The 20,826-nt window shown below is 37.7% G+C and overlaps 1 protein-coding gene across 1 annotated transcript; it reads left to right on the top strand.

Moving 5' to 3' along the window:
• Positions 1-538: 538 nt before the first annotated feature.
• disp2 (dispatched homolog 2 (Drosophila)) lies at positions 539-19,728 on the top strand. Its single transcript, XM_056477590.1, has 8 exons — positions 539-748; positions 11,926-12,330; positions 12,426-12,458; positions 12,630-12,753; positions 13,164-13,291; positions 13,780-13,877; positions 13,983-14,080; positions 15,053-19,728. Exons 1-8 carry the CDS (start codon positions 657-659, stop codon positions 18,506-18,508), a joined length of 4,434 nt encoding a protein of 1,477 aa, XP_056333565.1. The 5' UTR covers positions 539-656; the 3' UTR covers positions 18,509-19,728.
• The last annotated feature ends 1,098 nt before the right edge of the window (positions 19,729-20,826 follow it).

The following is a 20,826-nucleotide window of genomic DNA, read 5'->3' as shown; positions in this document are numbered from 1 at the left end:
ATATATATATATATATATATATATATATACACACATATACATACACACAGTTGAAGTTAGAATGATTAGCCCCCCTTTGAATTTTATTTTCTTTTTTAAATATTTCCCAAATGATGTTTAACAGAGCAAGGAAATTTTCACAGTATGTCTGCTAATACCTTTTCTTCTGGAGAAAGAAATTCTTATTTGTTTTATTTCGGCCAGAATAAAAGCAGTTTTAATTTTTTAAACACCATTTTAAAGACAAAATTATTAGCCCCTTTAAGCTAATTTTTTTTCGATAGTCTACAGAACAAACCATCGTTTATATATATATATATATATATATATATATATATATATATATATATATATATATATATATATATATATATATATATATATATATATATATATATATATATATCTTTTAACAATAATATTTCGACATGTCTTTAGCTACACACCCTTGCAGTATTCAGGCGCTGTGGTTTTGTTCTCCAGCACCCCCCTCTACCGAACAGCGCGCGCTCAACTTACTGTCAGCAGCATCCACACACATACACACACACACTCGCTAAAGCAGAGCTGCCTTCAACAACACCAACACATCCCCGCTTCCATTGCATCCCTGCACACAATTACACATCTGACCCCAATATTAAACACACTCCAACATGGAAAGCGGGTCTATTTCCAGACAGCGCGAGGATGGTGAAATGCCAGATTCATCTACGACCGAGGGACCTTCTCAGGAAGCACCTCAAAGGTACGTTATGCTACTGTATGTGGATAACAGGGATTATAATGCTAATTGTGAAGGCAAGTGTGCCTGATTGTCACATAAATGGCTGTTTTTGCGAATAAACAGGGTTAGCGGACGTGTCACTTTTAAGGGGTGTTTCAATTGAGCTTATGTTTACAAGCGAAAATAAATAGCATACTGTATGTCGAGGACTGCAAAAACCGAACGGTAGACTGAAAGTACAAGCAGATCACGAGTAATATACAGTACTACTATTATTATTGCATTGGGTTTGCTCTCATATTAAAATCTACAAACTGTTTTGACCGCTGATACTGATGGTACGGTTGATGTTTTTGGGTCACAAAGCCATTATACATTTATTTTCATGGCGAAATCCATGTGGATTTATATTTGACCTGCAGTACTTCAGGCGTTCAGAAGGACATTGGAAATGTACTTTATATTTAGAAATGAATATCAAATTTGAGTTTGTTTATTTTATGTCTGCTGTTGGGTGGAAATTGAAGTGGCATGTCAGCTTTAATATATATATCCTGCATTTAAAAATATGGGGAAAACACTATGACCACTTGAATTTCTGGATGTATTGGATTTACTTAGAATGGGTTAAATGTTAATATTGGCTTTATTATCTTTTGTGCACAAAATGGCCATTGATCAAAATATCTATTGGTCAAAACATTGGTCAAATTGCTATTTGAAGTTGGTATTGTATTGTTTTGATTAAATGGATTAAGCATGTTATTTTAACTAATTATCATTTTACTGTATGCTCCGCATGAAAGAAACGTCATCAGTATTTGTGGAAAAACAAAGTAAAATTTGAGTCAATCACATACCTCATTCATAAATTTTCCTTCGGCTTATTTAAATGCCTTATTTATCAGGGGTTGCCACTGCAGAATATTGTGGCATGTATTTTGCGCAGCCGCAACCCACTGCTGGGAAACACCCATACACCATCGCATTCACACACATACTCATACACTACAGCCAATTTTGTTTACCCAACTTAACATTTTACTATACTCAGTTTGTTTCTATTATGTTTGTGTAAACTTGTGTGACCACTGATCTTGATGATTTTATCACAAAATATTAGTATAATAATTTTTATACAACCCCAATTCAGAACAAGTTGGGAAAACAGTATGGAAGATTTTAAGATGATTGCTTGGATTTACTAAATTTTTTTTACGTTAAGTGGTTGTAAACAATTTATTTGGGCTGAATTTAAACAAAAAAAATAAGTTGAACATTATTAAATTTAATTTGTTTGTTTTAATTCAACACAAATAAATTGTTTGCAACAGTTTTGCATGCAACACTTTTTTTTCCAGTGTACTTTCTTATTTTCTTTGCGTTTTCAATACTATCCCAACCATTTTTGATTTGGGCTTGTAATAATAAAGAAGTTATATTCCAGCTAAAAATGAAAATTCTGTCCTACTACTCGTTACAAACCAGTCTTCTTCTGTTGAACACAAAACTATTTATTTTGAAGAAACCAATAACTATTGACTTCCATTGTATTTGTTTTTCCTACTATTGAAGTCAATGGTTACAGGCTTCAATCATCATCCTTCAAACTATCTTGTTTTTCAGAAGAAATTCATAAAGATTTGGAACCACTTGAGATCGTACAGAGTAACTTAAAAATTTAGGGCGAATCACCCCTTTAAATTGGCTTATTATAACAATATTAATAAATAAATATTTAGGACAAACCCCATGTTAAGTTGCATTTGTTCTTCAAAAAAACAGCAGCAAAAGGTAAGCAGCTCTGTTCTTTATATCAAGATTGTTTCTTTCAGCCGGCAGTAATTCTAATAATGAACTACACAGTGATGTAAGACTCTAAATAGAGGTGTTAGAAGATTGATTCTGAAAAAGTTAATCACACGGCTCATCTGTTACTCTGACTGAGACGTTTAGCTTCAGCATAACTAGGTGTAGATTCCCTGTTCTGCTTACATCGACCGTAATTAACTTCAATGATGAAATGTGTCTGTAGATCAAAGTAACGGAGAGCAGATGGTGAGATGTGTTCTTCAGCTTTGGTGGAGAAGATCCAGCTGAAGCTGCACTGACTCATGTTTGAGTGTGACCCTCTCAGGAGAAGCCTTGTCTTTATATTGCAAAGCGATCCGCACACATGGGCCCTTCTTACCAGCCTTTGATTTGTTAATCAAAGGTTTTGTTCCATGTTATTATCTGCTGTTTATGGTGCTTAAAATGGCTGCGCGTATCCTACACACAACAGCAAGTGCTTCATCTTCACAAAACTGTCACAAACAAGCCTGGGAGATGTTACAGTCTGGTGGAAATGACATTAATCTGAATCATTTGGTGAAGAATTACATTACTGAGAAGACAATGAATAATTTTTTTTCATTTTATGTTCTTATGGTGCTCTCCTGCAATAGATTTACTTCCAACCAAGGTCAAAAAACACTATGGGCTCTATTTTAACGATCTAGGCACAATGTCTAAAGCGCATGGTGCAAAAGAATTAACAGGGTTGTGCTTATTTTCTTAATGAGTTATGGTGTGTTTTAAGCATAACATGCATTAAATCAATCAGAGTCTTGTCTCCCATTCAGAGTCAGTTGCGTCGCACCATGACGGATTTGCTATTTACATGGCGGACTTTGTAAGAGGAAAAAATTAAGGCTTCACTAGCAAGTAAACATGTCAGGCTACATAATTCAAATGAACGATTACTACGATACTATTTTCATTAGCTTCATAAACACAGATTTCCTTACAGCACTTAAAAAAAAACTCTACATATAACTTAGATTCATTTTTGCAGCTTTAATACCTTGACTTTTAAGGTAAACCTTGAAACCAGTTATCATCTCATGCCTAAACTTTGCAGAGTTCTTTCATGAAGTTGTACATTTACATGGCTGATTATTGTGAATATTCGGCATTGGGAAGAAGTCGGCATACTCTGCATAGTTCAATTATGTTTATTATTACTTGGAGTTTAATTCCCATTAGTTTAATCAATTACATGAAGTAGAGTTTAACCTATTTTAACAAGTTTATCAGGTTTCAACCACAAAAAAAAGGTTATTAAAAATATTTCTTTATATTTGGTACACTCAAAAAAATGATTTTTGCTGCTTGTCTAAACTACTTATTTAAAATAAACTGAAACAACACAATTCTTTTAGATTGTTTAGGGAAAACTTAATTGTTTTATGTTCAATCCGCTTAAATTTGTTAAGCTAACTTAATCAATTTGTGTTGGGACAATATAAATGAATAATGTGGAACCCTGCATTTTTTACAGTGTAATCACTTTGATCAGTGTAATCACTTTCGCCTAAAAATGTAAGGACGCAAGATATTTTCAGTGAACAGGAGTTAAGAGGTTTGCCTGAGTCTTGTTAATATATCCCTGCATTTGAGTTTATGGCATTTCTGTGTGAAGTTTGCATGTTCTCCCCATGTTGAAGTGGGTTTCCTCCGGGTGCTCGGTTTCCTCACAGTCCAAAGACATGCGCTATAGGTGAACTCAATAAACAAAATTAGCCGTAGTGTATAAGTGTGAATGAGTGTGTATGCATGTTTCCCAGCACTGGGTTGCAGCTGGAAGGGCATCCGCTGTGTAAAACATATGCTGGATAAGTTGGTGGTTCATTCCGCTGTGGCGACCCCTGATGATTAAAGGGACTAAGCTAAAGAAAAATGAATAAATGAAGGAATTTTAGTTTGAGCGTTTATTTATCATCTCTTAAACAAAGAGCCTACTTTGGTTGGATTAGTCAGATGGCCAGGTTTGTTTTGATTGGTCAATAAAAATTCCAATAATTGTGCATTTAGATTTTTGTGTATTTAGCTTTTAAACACTTTCAAACAGCTATACATATGCAAAAAATGGGCATTTTGCATGCAATAGGATGTGACTATGATCGGTCTCACTTGATTCACCCCTTTTATATTTGATCTAGTCTGAGTCATCATATGTATCAGTGGCCTGAAGTAAATCTCATGCAGTGTCAGGGTGCATTATACTACATGATATTAGTCAGTGCTTGCCAGCCAACATGGCTGATATCCACTGAAATGCTGCGAGGGCATCTGTTCAATCAATTCCGTTTCTGTAACGTTTCAGCCATTTTTTTTCGAGATCACAAGTTTCACCATGCAAGATCAACTGTGTAAAAAAGCTTAGGGTAAATGCGAAAATAAACTGAGTGATGCTACTGCAGATTATTTATTTACATTTCAACAACATATGCTCGTAAGATTTGCTATGAAAGAAGCAAATTAAGTTGCTCCAATCTAACTATTGTAAGCTTGAGTTTAACTGGAGTAGATTTGCCCTGGAATTCAGTCAAAGATATTACTGGGTTAAGGGCAGAAACTCATGAGTGCAAGATTTCTGGTGTCTTTCCTTGTCGGCAGCTGAACGGATTTCGCCCTTACAGTCTGACAAGCCACAACAATCACTTCTGAGTTCTGACAGTGCAGACCGTCTGACACGGCACACCAGCTGCAGAGCTGTCAAATCAAATTGAGCCTGTGCTCCTTTTGAAATCCTTCCAAATATCTCCAGCATGCACACAACTAAAACCCATGAGCTGACCATGTCAATGACTAATCGCTGTAAAATGATCTCTATTTTGCTAAATCTTTTGATAAGTGTAGAAAAGTAGCAAACCTGTGCAAGAATTTTACAGAAAGCCAAGCAATAATGACTATTTGTTTAATTCAGTGTGATGATATGTAATACTCTGCATCAGGACCGCAGGCAAAGCACACAGTCTTTAATGTAGCAATAATTCATCATATCTGCTGACAATAACAAGTTTATGATGCATTTTCAAATTTCCTGATGCTATTTTTGTAGCTCTGTTCATCAGCTGATTCATGGCAAAGATTGCCATGTTTTATTGGGGGTCAATATACACTCATTGGCTAGTTTATTATGTACACCTTGCTCAAAGTTTGGTTGAACCGGATTTTACGCTCTAACTGCCATAGCATCAATTTAGAAAGATGCTGGAATCATTTCTGAGATGTTAGTTCATATAGATATGATGATAACATCACACAATTGCTGCTGATTCGTTGGCTGTTAGATGTAAATGTCCAATTGCAGTACACTGGAAGTAGCCATAATGCTCAATTTTGATACTAATGACCTTGAATGCTACAAAAATCTCCATTGCTCCTTTAGACTATGAACAGCATGATTGAGACAGTTTAGGATGGATCCATGCTTTCTTGTTCATTCATTTATTCATTCATTCTCCTTCAGTATAGTCCCTTTATTCATCAAGGGTCACCACAGCGGAATGAACCGATCACTTATCCAGTGCCTGTTTTACGCAGCAGATGTCGTTACAGCCAGTTTTCTGATGATCGGGTTGTTGTGGTCCTAATCTTCGACCACCACCCGTTCCACAATGCACCGGCCCCTTACGGCTCCCCCTGCAGGTGGTGGGCCTGCAGGAGGATGGTCCCACGTCATTACTTCGGGCTAAGCCTGGCCGGGTTCCATGGGAAAGGAGGAGGGGTAAAAAAGGAGCTGAGCCGAAAGGCAAAGCTCTCGATTTACCGGTCAATCTCCGTTTCTACTCTCACCTATGGTCATGAACTTTGGATCATGACCAAAAGGATAAAATCTCAGATACAAGCAGCCAAAATAAGTTTCCTTCGCAGGGTGGCAGGGCACACCCTTGTAGATAGGGTGAGGAGCTCTGTCACCTGGGAGGAGCTCAGAGTAGAGCCGCTGCTCCTCCACATCAAGAGAAGTCAGCTGAGGTGGCTTGGTTTCGAATGCCTCCTGGATGGCTACATACACTAGGGAGGTGTTCCAGGCATGTCCCACCAGGAGGAGGCCTTGGGGAAGACAGAGGACACGTTGGAGGGACTATGTCTCTAGGCTGGCCTGGGAACGCCTCGGGATCCCCTCAGAGGAGCTGGAGGAAGTGTCTGGGGAGAGCGTAGTCTGGGGTTCTCTCCTAAGACTGCTGCCCCCGTGACCCAGCCCCCGAAAAGTGATGAATGAATGCCCTTCTATCTGCAACCCAGTACTGGGAAACACCCATTAACACTCACGTTTACGCATACACAATTTCGTTTATTCAATTCACCTAAAGTGCATATGTTTGGACTGTGGGGGAAACTGGAGCACGCGGAGGAAACCTATGCACACTCAGGAAGAACATGCAAACTCCACACAGAAACGCCAACTGGCCCAGCCAGGACTCGAACCAGCAACTTTCTTGCTATGAGGCGACAGTGCTAACCACTAAGCCACGATGTCACCCTGCTTTCTTGTAATTCATGCAAATCCTGATCATTTCATCCAAATGTCACAGCAAAAATACAAACTCAACAGACCAAGAATGAATTGGACTCAGTGTGCAAGTAGGAGCTCCATTGTATTACAGAAAGTTGATCTTAGGCCTTAAATTCAATACATTAAATTAGGAGGCTTTTTTTTGCAAATTAATATTAGAGAAGCAAATGTTGATTTTGGATTCTTAGAAAACTTAGAAAATGATATCTTATATCTAGCTAGAAAATCTTAAATTGAGTCTTCATCAAGTTTAACAATCCACTCTCAGGTCTGTTACCAAGCATAACACTAGCCAAAACTAAATAGATATACAAATCTGGCAACAAAACAAGATCAGAAAAGAAGTAATTTAATTGGGCTAGTCTTGTCACTTGCACAATAAACCGGTGCTGATCTGTGATACTTTGAAGACCTCTTTAATGCTAACTGTAATATCATGTTGTGTGGCAGACTTTAATTACTTATAAGTGTTATGTCATGGAAGTGTAACAACAAAATTGCCTTTCTACATTTTAACATCTTCATTTTCATTTATGGAGAAATGTAATGCCATTGTTGGACAGCACAATTATAAGCATTTTTTCTCGTTAGCTTCTAATAATCATAAAGCTAAAACAGCTACCCTGATCTTTGTTGTCCATTCTGATGCTCAGTATGAACTTCATCAGATGACCATGTCTGCATGCCTAAAATGTATAGAACTGCAGCTATGCACATTTAAACATGTGTACCTAATAAAGTGGCCAGTGAATATATGAAGGAGCTCACATCAAGTAGGCAATGTGGCAAAGAACATTATAAACATTTAGAATGAGGATGATGCTTTTTTTTTTACTGAGAAGAAAAGGCATACAGGTTCAAATTTGACATGTATTCAAGCACTACTGGCTCAAAAGTCATTTTATTTTCTTTGCACATGATTTATCTTGTTTTTTATAATGCCAATGGCTAAGTGGGATCAGTCTTGCATGTTATAATCTGCCTAATTTAGTTTGCACATTTAAAGATACCAAACAAGGCAGCTTATTTGTTGCTTGAGCACATTTAAACACTTGACCAGCAGTCACGTGTGCTAGTGTTTGGATAGCTTGTCACCTTGGTAATAGCGAGAGTCAGCAAAAGCACATCTCTGTGAAAACAAGCTTGTTAAAGGCCAAGCAATTCAAAACTTGATTGTTCATAGGCACTGTTAATATTTGAGAGCATAGATTAAATGTATTCTCACGTGAAACCTGCCAGCTTTAGTTGACGTGTGGTAAACAGGGTTAAACAGAAGAATAGTGTCTATATTAACACAATACTTGGCATTTAAGACTGGTAGAGTCTACTGTTACATTTCAGCACAGTTACATTTCATTAACACTGAACAATCGAGAAGAAAAATCCTGAATTCTAAGCTCTGATTCTTCAAAGTGATTCCATTTTTAAACAGGACATTTTAAGCAGTTGTCCCACTCTCAAATTTATTCCTTTCTAGAAGAGTATTAAGTACTAGAGAGCCTTTTTTCTCTCATCTAGACAGACTCTTTATAAGCTTGACAGTGTAAGCTGATGGAGTCCCTCCTTCGTGGCCTAATTGGGCCTTCAAGCATTTCGCTGATACATTCTTTTAGACATCGTTGCTAATCTAATATACCGTATGTTGCCAGCAACTCAGCAGTGCTCTGATGTATTTCCTGACAGAAATAACCAACGCTAAAAGCATACTGTTCAGACCAAACAAGACAAGCATAATGTTGTATAGGGCTGCACAATATATCGGTTCAGCATCAATATCACAATGTGCACATCCACAATATTCACATCGCAGGATCTGCAATGTTGAGTTGGGATTGTATAGTTTAAGGCATTATTATATTGGAATTATTTAGCCACAGTTCAAAATACATGACATTTAAGGAGTTACTGCAGAATTTAACCTTAATGGAGTTAAAGTGTATCGGTTGAGCATGTTGACCAAGCGTTAAGAGCATTCAGACACAATATTTAATAGAAAATAATGTTATTGAACTGTTTAAACTGTAAAGTCTTTAAATTTGGCTTTTTTTATTTCTGTACATGAATATCATTTGACTGTACCCTGAAAACCATAAAGCACTGTTTATTTCACTCTTAAATTTGCAAGTTACATTTCATGCATGATTTGTTCCCCTACAAAATCATGACAATCGATTGAATACATTGTTTCCAAATAGGGCTATTCAATTCATCTGATGAAATTGTATTTATATCGCAATATATATCATAGAAATACAAAATATCGCAATGTTTTAATTTCCTTTTATCATGCAGTCCTAATTTTCATTCATTCATTTTCAGCTTAGTCCCTTTATTAATCAGGGGTTGCCGGAACCTGTTTTATGCAGCGTATGTTTTACGCAGCGCATACCCTTCCAGCTGCAAGCCAACACTGGGATTCTGGGAAACACCCATACACACTCTTTCACGATTATGCTACCGTGACGCCCTGCAGCTCTAATGTTGTATATGCTTAAGTATTGGAATAACAAATTTTGAAATATCAAAACCATTACAAAATGCTGTTGTAAGCAGTTAAAATTGGTCTGACTTAAAGCACAAATACAATAAGTTAATGAGAAAATCAGTAATGATGCTCAGACAAACAAAAAATGCATCAAATAAACCAAAACTCACAGAGTTTTTCCGCATTTAAGATTTCTTCATGAGCCCATGGCTCTAAATAGAACTGTTACTCTTTCTCATAGTGTACAAAGTTGTCCTGAAATGCAGTCAAATAAAACTAAACGATTTTCTAAGATGTAGTGATGAGTGTTTCCCAAAACCGAAGTTTCTCTGTCGCAGACGCATCGTTTAAACCACATTAGTTATAATGTAAAACGTCCATTATGACGCTCTAAACCGGCTGGAGTAACTACTTCTTTAGAGAAAAACCCTATAATTTTTCACCCAAATAATTGTTTTACATGCACTCCCATTTTTAAAAATCCAATATTAGTTTTGTCAAAACATGCACTCGTTTTCCATATTTATTGAAATAGATGTAAACAACACATATAGGGCCTAAATATGTTTTCTTTACAAATATTATTGAGAATATTCCATATAAGATCACTGAGCTAACATGTATTCTAATCTCATATATAAATAAATCGTTTATAGGCCTAATTTACAGTAGGCTATTTATTAAGAAATAAAAAAAATCCTACTTAATAATTATAATAGTTATATAATAATAATAATTATGATCTTGTCATAAACATTACAGACACATTTCTTAATAAATGACCTACTATAAATTAAAACTATTAACATATATAAATGTACACAGTTGAAGTCAGAATTATTAGCCCCCCTTTGATTTATTTTTTTCTTTCTTAAATATTTCCCAAAAAATGTTTAACAGAGCAAGGAAATTTTCACAGTATGTCTAATAATATTTTTTTCTTCTGGAGAAAGTCTTATTTGTTTTATTTCAGCAAGAATAAAAGCAGTTTTACATTTTTTAAAAACAATTTTAAGGACAAAATTATTAGCCCCTTTAAGCTATATTTTTTTTCGATAGTCTACAGAACAAACCATTGTAATACAATAACTTGCCTAATTACCCTAACCTGCCTCGTTAACCTAATTAACCCAGTTAAGCCTTTAAATGTCATTTTAAGCTGTATAGAAGTGTCTTGAAAAATATCTAGTCAAATATTATTTACTGTCATCATGACAAAGATAAAATAAATCAGTTATTAGAAATGAGTTATTAAAACTATTGTTTAGAAATGTGTTGAACAAATCTTTCCTCCGTTAAACAGAAATTGGGGAAATAATAACCAAGGGGGCTAATAATTCAGGGGGGCTAATAATTCTGACTTCAACTGTATATGTTTTCACAAGCTTATGGCATAAATGTTTTCAAATTGCACTACGAAGGGAGCACAGTTGTCAATATGAAGATCGCTAAAAACTGAACTGTAAAAATAATTTAAAAGCAAATTACACCTAAGAGAGATGACTTTAATGCTTTTTTAAAATCATTCCGAGTTTAAATGTTGAAATGTTTTAAATGAATAGGGCATAGGGGGGATAACGGGGAATAGAACACAACCAGGAACAATGCTTCTAACTACAGCTTTAGAGGTGTAGTTGTAAGCGTACAAGTTTGCGATGCAGTTTGAGAATGTTCGACGGATTTGGGAAACGCCAAATCAACAAACTATGTTTGTAACAACGGAACTTGCGACCTTAGTTAGGTAGCAAAGGTTTTCGGAAACGCACCCCAGATCATTAGCCGCATTTCCACTGTCGGCCATTTATCGGGCAGGGCCAATAGCCCAGGAGCTTGAGCAGTGAGGCCGAAATCATGTTGCGTTTCCAAGCCCTGCCCCTTGAACGCCCTCCGAATCAAATGTCACACAACCCGCCCAGTTCAGATCCAGGCAGATACAGCACACAATCATTATCATCACAAAACGATTAAAACAAGCAAATGACACGTTACTGTACAGCATCACATTATATGTCTATACGCATAGGCCTATGTGTTTTCATTCAATATATTTGTTTATTCACCAACTGACTGTTGAATTATACCTCGAGTGGTCTCGCCACTAACGGAGGGATTTATCCGGAGAATTTATCCGTTAATAACTCCATATAAAACTTATATTATAACATTGAATCAACTTGTAACTGAATCAACTCAACTGACACATTATTCAGCGCAGTTCTCAAATTATTGGAACTGGTTCATTGAAACTGATAGCACCTCTTCAACATTATAACTCGCTGTGTTTTTAAAATGTATTGTTAAAAAACTATATCTAACAGGTAAAGCACATGGAATAAATGTGACTTAATGATGTGACTCTTATATTCACAGTGAGATCCCTGAAGTCTCGTTGTGTCCTCCAGACAGTGACAGCACAGACTCTCAGATGTGTCCGGTCGAGATAGAGGAAAACCAATCCAAGAGCAGCAGTCCATTCAACTCACACTCCTCGACTCAACTCGAGCGTCGAGTGTCACAGGGCTCTGCCTATCATTCACCCCCACACAAAAAATGCCCCTGCTGTGGCCACCAGCAGTCCAGTCAAAGCAATGTCTGTCCAGGTCAAATGAATGCGCTCCATCAAGCAGACTGTGCAGTGAGTCCTGTTAAGACTCTCTATAGCTGCAGTCCATCCCGCCTGCCTTCGTGTCATACTAAAATGCAGTGCCACTGGCTTCATGGATCTCATGATGGCAGCAACCACAAGCCCGTACAGCATCACATGGTGACAGTGAGGTCCAGACTCTTTTTCTATCTTGAATGCAATTTTAATAACCATGCAAATGGCTGAGTGTAAACATTTCAATATGTCTGTCTGTCTGTCTGCTCAGTAGGAACGATGGCCTGCACAGGATACCAAGGAGGTGAGGTGGTTTGTTTTTAATAACATCACATATTAAGTATATTATTCTTTTCAGTAGTGCAAATATGTTCAATATTAGATTTGGTTTGCTAATGTAAGTCTAAAATGCACTCTGTGCCACAAAGCAATTGAAATAATTTGACCATTTAAACCTCATATATATATTTTACAGCTATTCCCAGGTCATAGCGGAGTACCCAATGACTGTACTCATCTCATGTACGCTGGTTCTGTTGGCTTGTTCCCTCGCTGGGATCTTGACTGGTCCTTTTCCAGACTTTTCAGACCCATTGTTGGTGAGCATTTCCACGTTTACAATATATGATAATTAATGATGTTTAATGTTTGGTCATCTGTTTTGAGCTAAAAATGAAAGGAAAATATATAAAAATGAGTACAAATTCTGCATATAATTATGGGGTTAAGTTTAAAAGAGGATATAGTCATAGACACAACTGTGAGAAAAATACATTGTAACATTGTAAAGTTTAAAAATGCTTAAATTGTGACAGATTTTTTTCACAGAGACAGAAATAGGCTAGTTTTATGTGTGTGGCTTGAATACATTTCCAAGAATAAATTGACCAACGGTGGCCTTTCATCATTACAATTGTAAATTAGACTATTATATGACTACAATTCATTTTTATAATGACTTCAAAGAGTTTCTGCTCACCGCTCTTGTGTCTTTGATCCAATCTCACAGGGATTTGAACCGCGTGGAACAGACATCAGTGTCCGATTAGCAACCTGGATGAGGCTAAAGCAAAACACTGGGCCTGGAAAGCTTCTGTCTCCAGTTCCATGGCAGCTCACAGAAAAAACTACAACAGGGTATATTCCTGGTCATCGTATGATAATAAAGGCCCCAATATACCTAATGAAAAAATATAATGGAACCAAAAAACAAAACAAAGTTAGCTTTGAGTTTGTCTTAGGAAAAAACTACTGGCAAACAACTTTGAACTGTCATTCTGTAACATTACATAAACATGGTCACAGGCTCTGCCTACCATAAATCTACTCTAATTAAATTAATGTTTAATCCGATGAAATTCATATATTCACAAGTAAAAATAATAAAAACCATAAAGAGAGTTTATAAAATTGTTCAAATTTGAAAGTTTAGCACTGTGAAGCTACTTTGCTTTGAGTATATAGGAACCTCAAACATAGTACAAGCATATATATATATATATATATATATATATATATATATATATATATATATATATATATATATATATATATATATATATATATAAAATGACAAAAGTTTTATGCTCTTAATATTTAAAAAATATATATTTCTTGTCTTGCAGAGAGGACACAGCTAGATCTGAACCTCAGTTCAGAGAGCGATCAAGGAGAATGCTGCACAGGGATTACGCGGAGCACAATTTTTTTTGTAATGCCCCAGGTGAGATTTTATTAAGGCATCATAAGGCATTTACCAACCTAATAAATCAGTGAATGGAGTACAGTTTGTTTTATGTGATGCTGTTTCCCATCTCTGCTTGTGCAGGAGAGCGCTATGCTCAGCTGGTCTTCCGCTCTGGAAACTCTGCCAGTCTCTGGAGTCTAAAGGCTATTTACTCCATGTGCCAGATGGAACAGACACAGGTAATCCAAGGACTATAATTTTCCAGAATGGGATAATATTCTTAAAGGTGCCATGAAATGCACTGTTACACTGTTCAAATTGTTCTCTGATATTTACACAGAAGATATGTGACTTCTCCAGAAACTGTTTCACAAGCCCATTTAGAACCAAGAAATTGGCTAATATTACCTTATTTGGAAGGGTTGTGAATATTAATAAGCTCGGTGTGGCTTATATCTCTGATGCTGATACAGCGTGATGTACTCTGAATACATATGTTAAAAATAATCATACTTCAGTTGCCAAAAAATATTTTTTTCCACTGAAGTGCCTACATGAAGGCTGATGTGAAGCAGTTCACGTGAGCTATTTGTAGACAACTAAGTCTGCTCATCCTGCTCTTCAGCTGTTTATGTGTCTGTTGCCTCATTAGAAACACACAAATATACACTGTTCATACACAATATACATGTTAAACTAACAAAAAAATCAGTCAGACCTTATGCCTCTTTGGCGTGGCGCTGAATATAGTTATAATCTGTCTTTCCCACGCTGCAAACAAGATAAGATAACATACTCTGTGACCATGCATGACTGCCTGCTTCCTACAGTTCCTTAAAGCCTGTTCAGTGACAAGACTTAGAAAATAAGGGGAAGCAATTATCATAGTTGTTATCTGACTAGGAAATGTTGTGGCCAATCAAACACTGCTGCGGCAGTGCATATTAATGATCAGCTGATTGGTCTGTTTGTTCACCAGGATTTTGCACTCAAAGGATTTACATGAGGAAACAATGGTGTTTGAGGCTCACAGTATTGCTTCACGGTCATTACCATAGACCAAAATGTTATTATTTAGCTTTGCCTTGGTATATCCAGAGTTTCATTCTATGGCACCTTTAAATTGTTAAATTCATGTTTTGGTGGCTATATATAAGAATACATTCATTGAATGTATCAATAAAATGTAATTATTTTATCATTCATTTTAGATTCGTTCAGGGACACAGTTTAATAAACTTTGCCAGGTCAAATCAAAGTTCTACGGCCCCATGGTGAAGAATGAGTGCTGTCCAAGTTGGTCTCTGGGAAACTACTTGGCTGTCCTCAACAATGTTTCTTCCTGCTTTAGTCTGACTGCACAACAGGTCTCTGAAAGCCTTGGCCTGCTCAGATTCTGTGCCCCTTACTACCACGATGGAAGCCTGGTTGAATCTTGCACTGAGAGGAGTAAGTTTGGCCGCTGTGCATCCGTCCCACATCGATGTAAACTATCAAGCATCTTCCAGATTCTCCATTACCTCGTGGACAAAGACTTCCTAGGGCCACAGACTGTTGAATACAAGGTCCCGTCCCTAAAATACAGCATTGTATTTCTACCAATGGAAAAGGGTGATTCATTGATGAACATTTATTTGAACCATCTAGAGGCTCACAAGCTCACATACAACAACACCACCATTACCGGAATTGATCTGGGGATTAAACAAAAACTTTTCAAGTATTACTTGGCAAGGGACTCCATCTATCCTGTTCTTGCAGCTCTTGCACTTTTAATCACAATGGGACTGTATCTGAAATCCCTATTTATAGCAGCGATGTCGCTGGTTGCTGTCATATTATCACTTTCCACCTCGTATTTTCTCTACAAAGTTGCATTCCGCTTGACATTTTTTCCACTTCTCAATCTTGCAGCAGTCTTTGTGCTTCTGGGGAGTTCTCTAAATCAAGCCTTAACTTTCGTTGACTTCTGGAAACTACAGCTAAGCCACAACCCTCCAGCTGTACCCGAGAAGAGAATGAACCGGGTTTTACAGGAAATGGGATACTTGATAATAGTGTCAGGTCTGACATCTAGCATCACATTTTACTCGGGCTACATAAGCAGCATTACCGCCGTCAGATGCTACGCTGTTTATCTTGGCAGTGCCTCATTAATCAATACAATATTTGCTCTTGTTTGGCTTCCGTGCACCCTGATTTTGCAAGAACGCTACGCTGTGCTGTCTTCAAATACTGTCGGAAAAGCAGCATGGAAGCCTTGCTGCTCGAAAAATGCAGGTGTATTCTGGGAGACAAGTTCGAGAAAGCGCTGTCTGTTTACCTTTAGACAGAAGCTTCGGACGTTGGGTCGAGGGTTTTCAGACACATCGAACCTGCTGTTTTTAAAGATCCTGCCTTGTGGAGTGGTGAAATTCCGATATATATGGATTTGTTGGTTTGCGGTGCTCGCAGCCGGAGGAACATACATATCATGTGTTGACCCTGGCATGAAACTGCCAACTTCAGACAGCAGGACAACTCAGCTGTTCCGTTCAAGCCATCCCTTTGAGAGATACGATGCTGAATATCGCCACCAGTTCATGTTTGAGCGAATGAAAGAGGGCGAAGATGAACCCATGACGCTTACTTTAATATGGGGCATTATTCCATCAGACAATGGAGACCAATTTGATCCAAAAAGTAATGGATCTTTATCTGTTGATCCAGGGTTCAATATGAGCAGTCTGCAAGGCCAGATGTGGTTGCGGGATCTGTGTGTAAAAATTCAAAACCAGACCTTCTATTCTCCACTGTCAGCTGAACAAGATACAGCAGAAGACAACGTGTGTTTTGTTGAACATCTGATTCACTGGGTTTCCATACGTCGCTGTTCTGAAAGCGAGGATGCATTTAGCTTCTGCTGCAATAATATTCCCTTTCCTTACCCACCAAGTGTTTTTGAGCAGTGCCTTAGCATGATGGTGGCAGAGCAGCATGCAGAGGGGCGCTTATCCAGTGCTGGAGGCTTACGGTTTGATTCAGAGGGTCGAATCACTGCTCTTGTGATAATATTCAAGACTGTTCAACTTTATAGCTTCAACTACAGCAGAATGTCACAGTTTTACCAAGAGATCTTATCCTGGTTTAATAAAGAAATCTCTAAAGCTCCAGCTGGACTTCAGAGAGGATGGTTTGTAAGTCAGCTAGGCTTATATGATCTCCAGCAATGCTTGAGTTCTGAGACTCTGGAGGTGGCAGGTTTTTCAGTAGCTCTAACATTTGCACTGCTCTTACTTACAACATGGAATATTCCATTAAGTGTGTACGTGTCCATTGCGGTGGCAGGAAGTGTGTTTGCTACTGTTGGTCTCCTTGTGTTATTAGAATGGCAGTTAAATGGTGTGGAAGCACTCTTGATTTCAGCAGCCGCAGGTCTCTCTGTTGACTTTGTAGCCAATTATTGCATTTCATACAGCCTGGCCCCACACAGCGACAGACTTGGCAGAGTTGCACATTCCCTCAAGAGAATGGGTTGCCCGGTAGCTACAGGTGCTGGGGCGTATTTTTGTGTGGGCATTATTATGTTACCGGCAACTGCATTGCTTTTCAGAAAGCTTGGGATCTTCCTCCTGCTTGTAAAGTGTGTTGCTTGTGGCTTTGCTACGTTTTTCTTCCAGTCGTTGTGCTGCTTCTTTGGCCCCCAGAATAACTGTGGGAGAATAACCCTACCTTGTGTTACACAGCAGTCCACTGAAAATATACTGTCGTCCTGTTCAGCAACAGAACCTGGGACCACCAATCCTGCAGCTAATGGGGCATTCGGCTGTGGCAAAGGTTCTCGGATTCGAAGAAGTTTCAATAAAGAAAACGAAGACTTCCTTTGCCCCAATCAACAGCATCACAGAAAGCGGCAACTAGTTGGAGGACGGGAGCCAGAACAGTATGAGCTTCAGCCACTTGCTTGCCAGTTGAGTGACAGCTTCGAGAACAGCACTTGCACCAGCAAGCTGTCCAACAGACCTTCTGTCCTTTCTGATGACATTCAATTCTGTGGCCTTAGTCCAAAGCAAGACTATGATCGAGTCAGCATTGAGGCTGACAGCACAGAAATGTGTAGCAGGCACCTTAAGGGATGCAACCCACCTCCAGCGCTCCAGACCTCATCCCCATACAAAGAAAACATGTTGCGTCTTCCACAAGATGCATGTAAAGAGAAAGTTTTGTGCAAGAAATGCAGAGGTCAGTCAAGCGGTGGCCTTCAACTTTGGAACGTGTCTCTATCGTCTTCCTCTAGCATGGACGAAATCATGATCACTCAAACTACAGACACTGTCAATGAAAGGTCACTCTCAATGGACGACCATATACACAAACGACTGTTGTCATGTCAGTCTCAAAGCTCCATAGAGGGGCTTGAAGAATCCAACGACACCTGCTTAACTGAGGTAGAACCTGCTATTCCTCAAGCTGTTAACATCGAGGATGAATTTCAACCTGGCCACCTTAATGGCAAGAGGGACACTTTACGTCTGTCCTTGAAGGAGACTGTATATGATCTTGCGTCTCCGGGGTCTGGTAGGGTGAGGACAGCTCAAAGTGATGTGCCAGTGATATTGCCCAACAGCAAACCCGATATGCCTGATGTCTGGATAAAAAGGGAAGGAAAAGGTGAAGGTGGCAGCTGATCAATATTGTCAACACACTGAGCAAATCTAATCCACAGCATGGCCAGTACTTTCTATGGTGGGCTGAACATTTCTACTCAAATTACACTTCCGAATCTGTCTGAAAATGCTTACCAGACAATGCCTTGCAGACACCAGTTAATAGTACAGAATTATACACAGAAATTGTTTTTATAAGCATGATTCCTTGCATGCTCGTGAATATATACACAGAATGTGCACCTGTAATAGCCTTTGAAAACAAAATTCATCAGAGGCCTTGAACTGCAAACGTACAAACACTTAATGAACAATTGTGCCTGTTCTTTTACACAACCAAGCCATGAGTTTTTCAAGGAAACACCATCATTTTTGCAAAGGTCACAATCATTGATTGATTTCTTTACTCTTTTGTAGACTATAAAAACAACAAGACAACAAAAAAAAACGTTCTCCAAATAATTTTCAGATATTGTTTACCTGAAAAGCACTATTATTCATAATTACAGTAATTTTACTCTAAACGTATGCCAGGAACACTTGTCATAAACACGCTTGCTACTGTGGCTATAACTGTTCTACACATGAATACATTCTATCGCATGTTATGGTAAAGATTACCCTTTCAAACCTACTTTTTCATACAAAAGCTGTACAGAAACATCATGTTATTGCCAGAGACATAAAAATACCTCAAGGACTGCCCATCAGAATATACTGTAGGCCAATTACCACAGTGTGTTTTACTTAGGATGCTTCAGTGTGTGGATGTTTCACCAATGCCCGAGATTTACAAATCACTGCAATATGACATTTGAACCCTATATAAGACTGTGAGTGTTACCTCTGTTCAGTATGTATTTGAAAGATACGCATTAAGTAGAATGCATTAAGGTTGTATGTAAAAGTTGTTCTGTGACGTGCTCAAAGATGTCATTCCTTTATGAAACTGGAACATTAGCAAAAATCGTTTGCTAGAAAGAACACCCTTTATATTTAGAATTTTTCAGTGTTACTTCATTAAGGCCAGCGGATGAATCAACGCATCTTAAAATACAAAGTGCCAAAATGTAAGAACGATTTGTGCCAAAAGTTTTGTTCTTTTCTTGAAATGATGCAGCTGTATTATAAAACCTGCTGGTGTGGAAATACTGTTGTTGGCAGCCTTCTGTGTAAAGTCAGATTTGAAGTTGTCTGAAGATAAACTATGATGAAGTTCAATAAAAGGCAATTATTTTTAATTAAGGTTACAGTGTGATTTATCTCTGGCGTTCTATGGTGGTTTCAAGTCACAATAGGTTGATGTAATTAAAAAGCTCTCATGCTCCATTATGGTGCAGGGAGAGGGAATATATTTGCACATAAAAAATTAAGAGACCACTTAAAAAGACCACTTGTTTTTTAACCAGTTAAACTAGTGCTATTTTGGGATTTCCGCCTGGATTGGAGAAAGGGTTGGAGGATTTTGCCTACCCAAATTTAAAAGCTTCCCAAATCCACATGCAGAGGTGCACATGCAAAAATTTGGTATAATTTTAAAGATAACCCTTTGAATTTTTATAAAACAGTTTTAAAAAAGTTTTCTGTGTTATAATAAACACCTAAAAAAAGAGGCGCTTTTTGTAATTTTTTTATAAACTCAAATTTAAAAGTGTACCTTTTAGGTTCTGTGTGGTCTAGCTTGCTGTAATTAATTTTGCTGGTTCCTGCACATGTCTGTAATCGTAGGAAAAAAGAAAAATTTCTCTACCATAATCTACGCAAAAGTTATTGTATTCCAACTGATGATAGGTGCTATGCAAGCCACAGGGATCGATCGTTGTTTTCATATTTCACTATTCTTTTGTTTGATCAAACATAATTCACTGTGTTTGGACCACGTTAGACATATAAAAGCATTACTTATGCACATCACCACAAAAACAGAAGAGAAATGGCCCTGAAGCGCACAGCATAAGGTAAGAGATGACAGCTGTCTGTGCAATCTGGGGCTGCTTATTGATCATAAATGTATTGTTTTCACTTCTGCGCCATTGAAACACCGCGATTCATTCGACAACTGTTTGATATGAGAATATAATTCAGTAAAAAGAATGCTAGAACTGTATGAGCACCGGCAAGAGCTTTCTTTTGAGCTATAACTTGTACATGTGACATATATGAACCATATGAAAAATTTGAAAATGAACCAATGTTCAATACCCAGCTCGGGTTTCCAAAATACTGTGTATTTAAGAGTAAATAACTTTTGTACAGTAGAATAAAAACCAAAGTGTTGCATATGTGCATAAAATATAGATTCCACACTTTCAAACGAAACCACTTAAGGGGGTCTGGTG

The sequence above is a fragment of the Danio aesculapii genome, chromosome 17, assembly GCF_903798145.1.
Source record: "Danio aesculapii chromosome 17, fDanAes4.1, whole genome shotgun sequence".
In the NCBI taxonomy this organism is placed as follows: Eukaryota; Metazoa; Chordata; class Actinopteri; order Cypriniformes; family Danionidae; genus Danio; species Danio aesculapii.
Note: the sequence above shows the minus strand (reverse complement) of the source record. Positions and strands in the feature narration are given on the sequence as shown.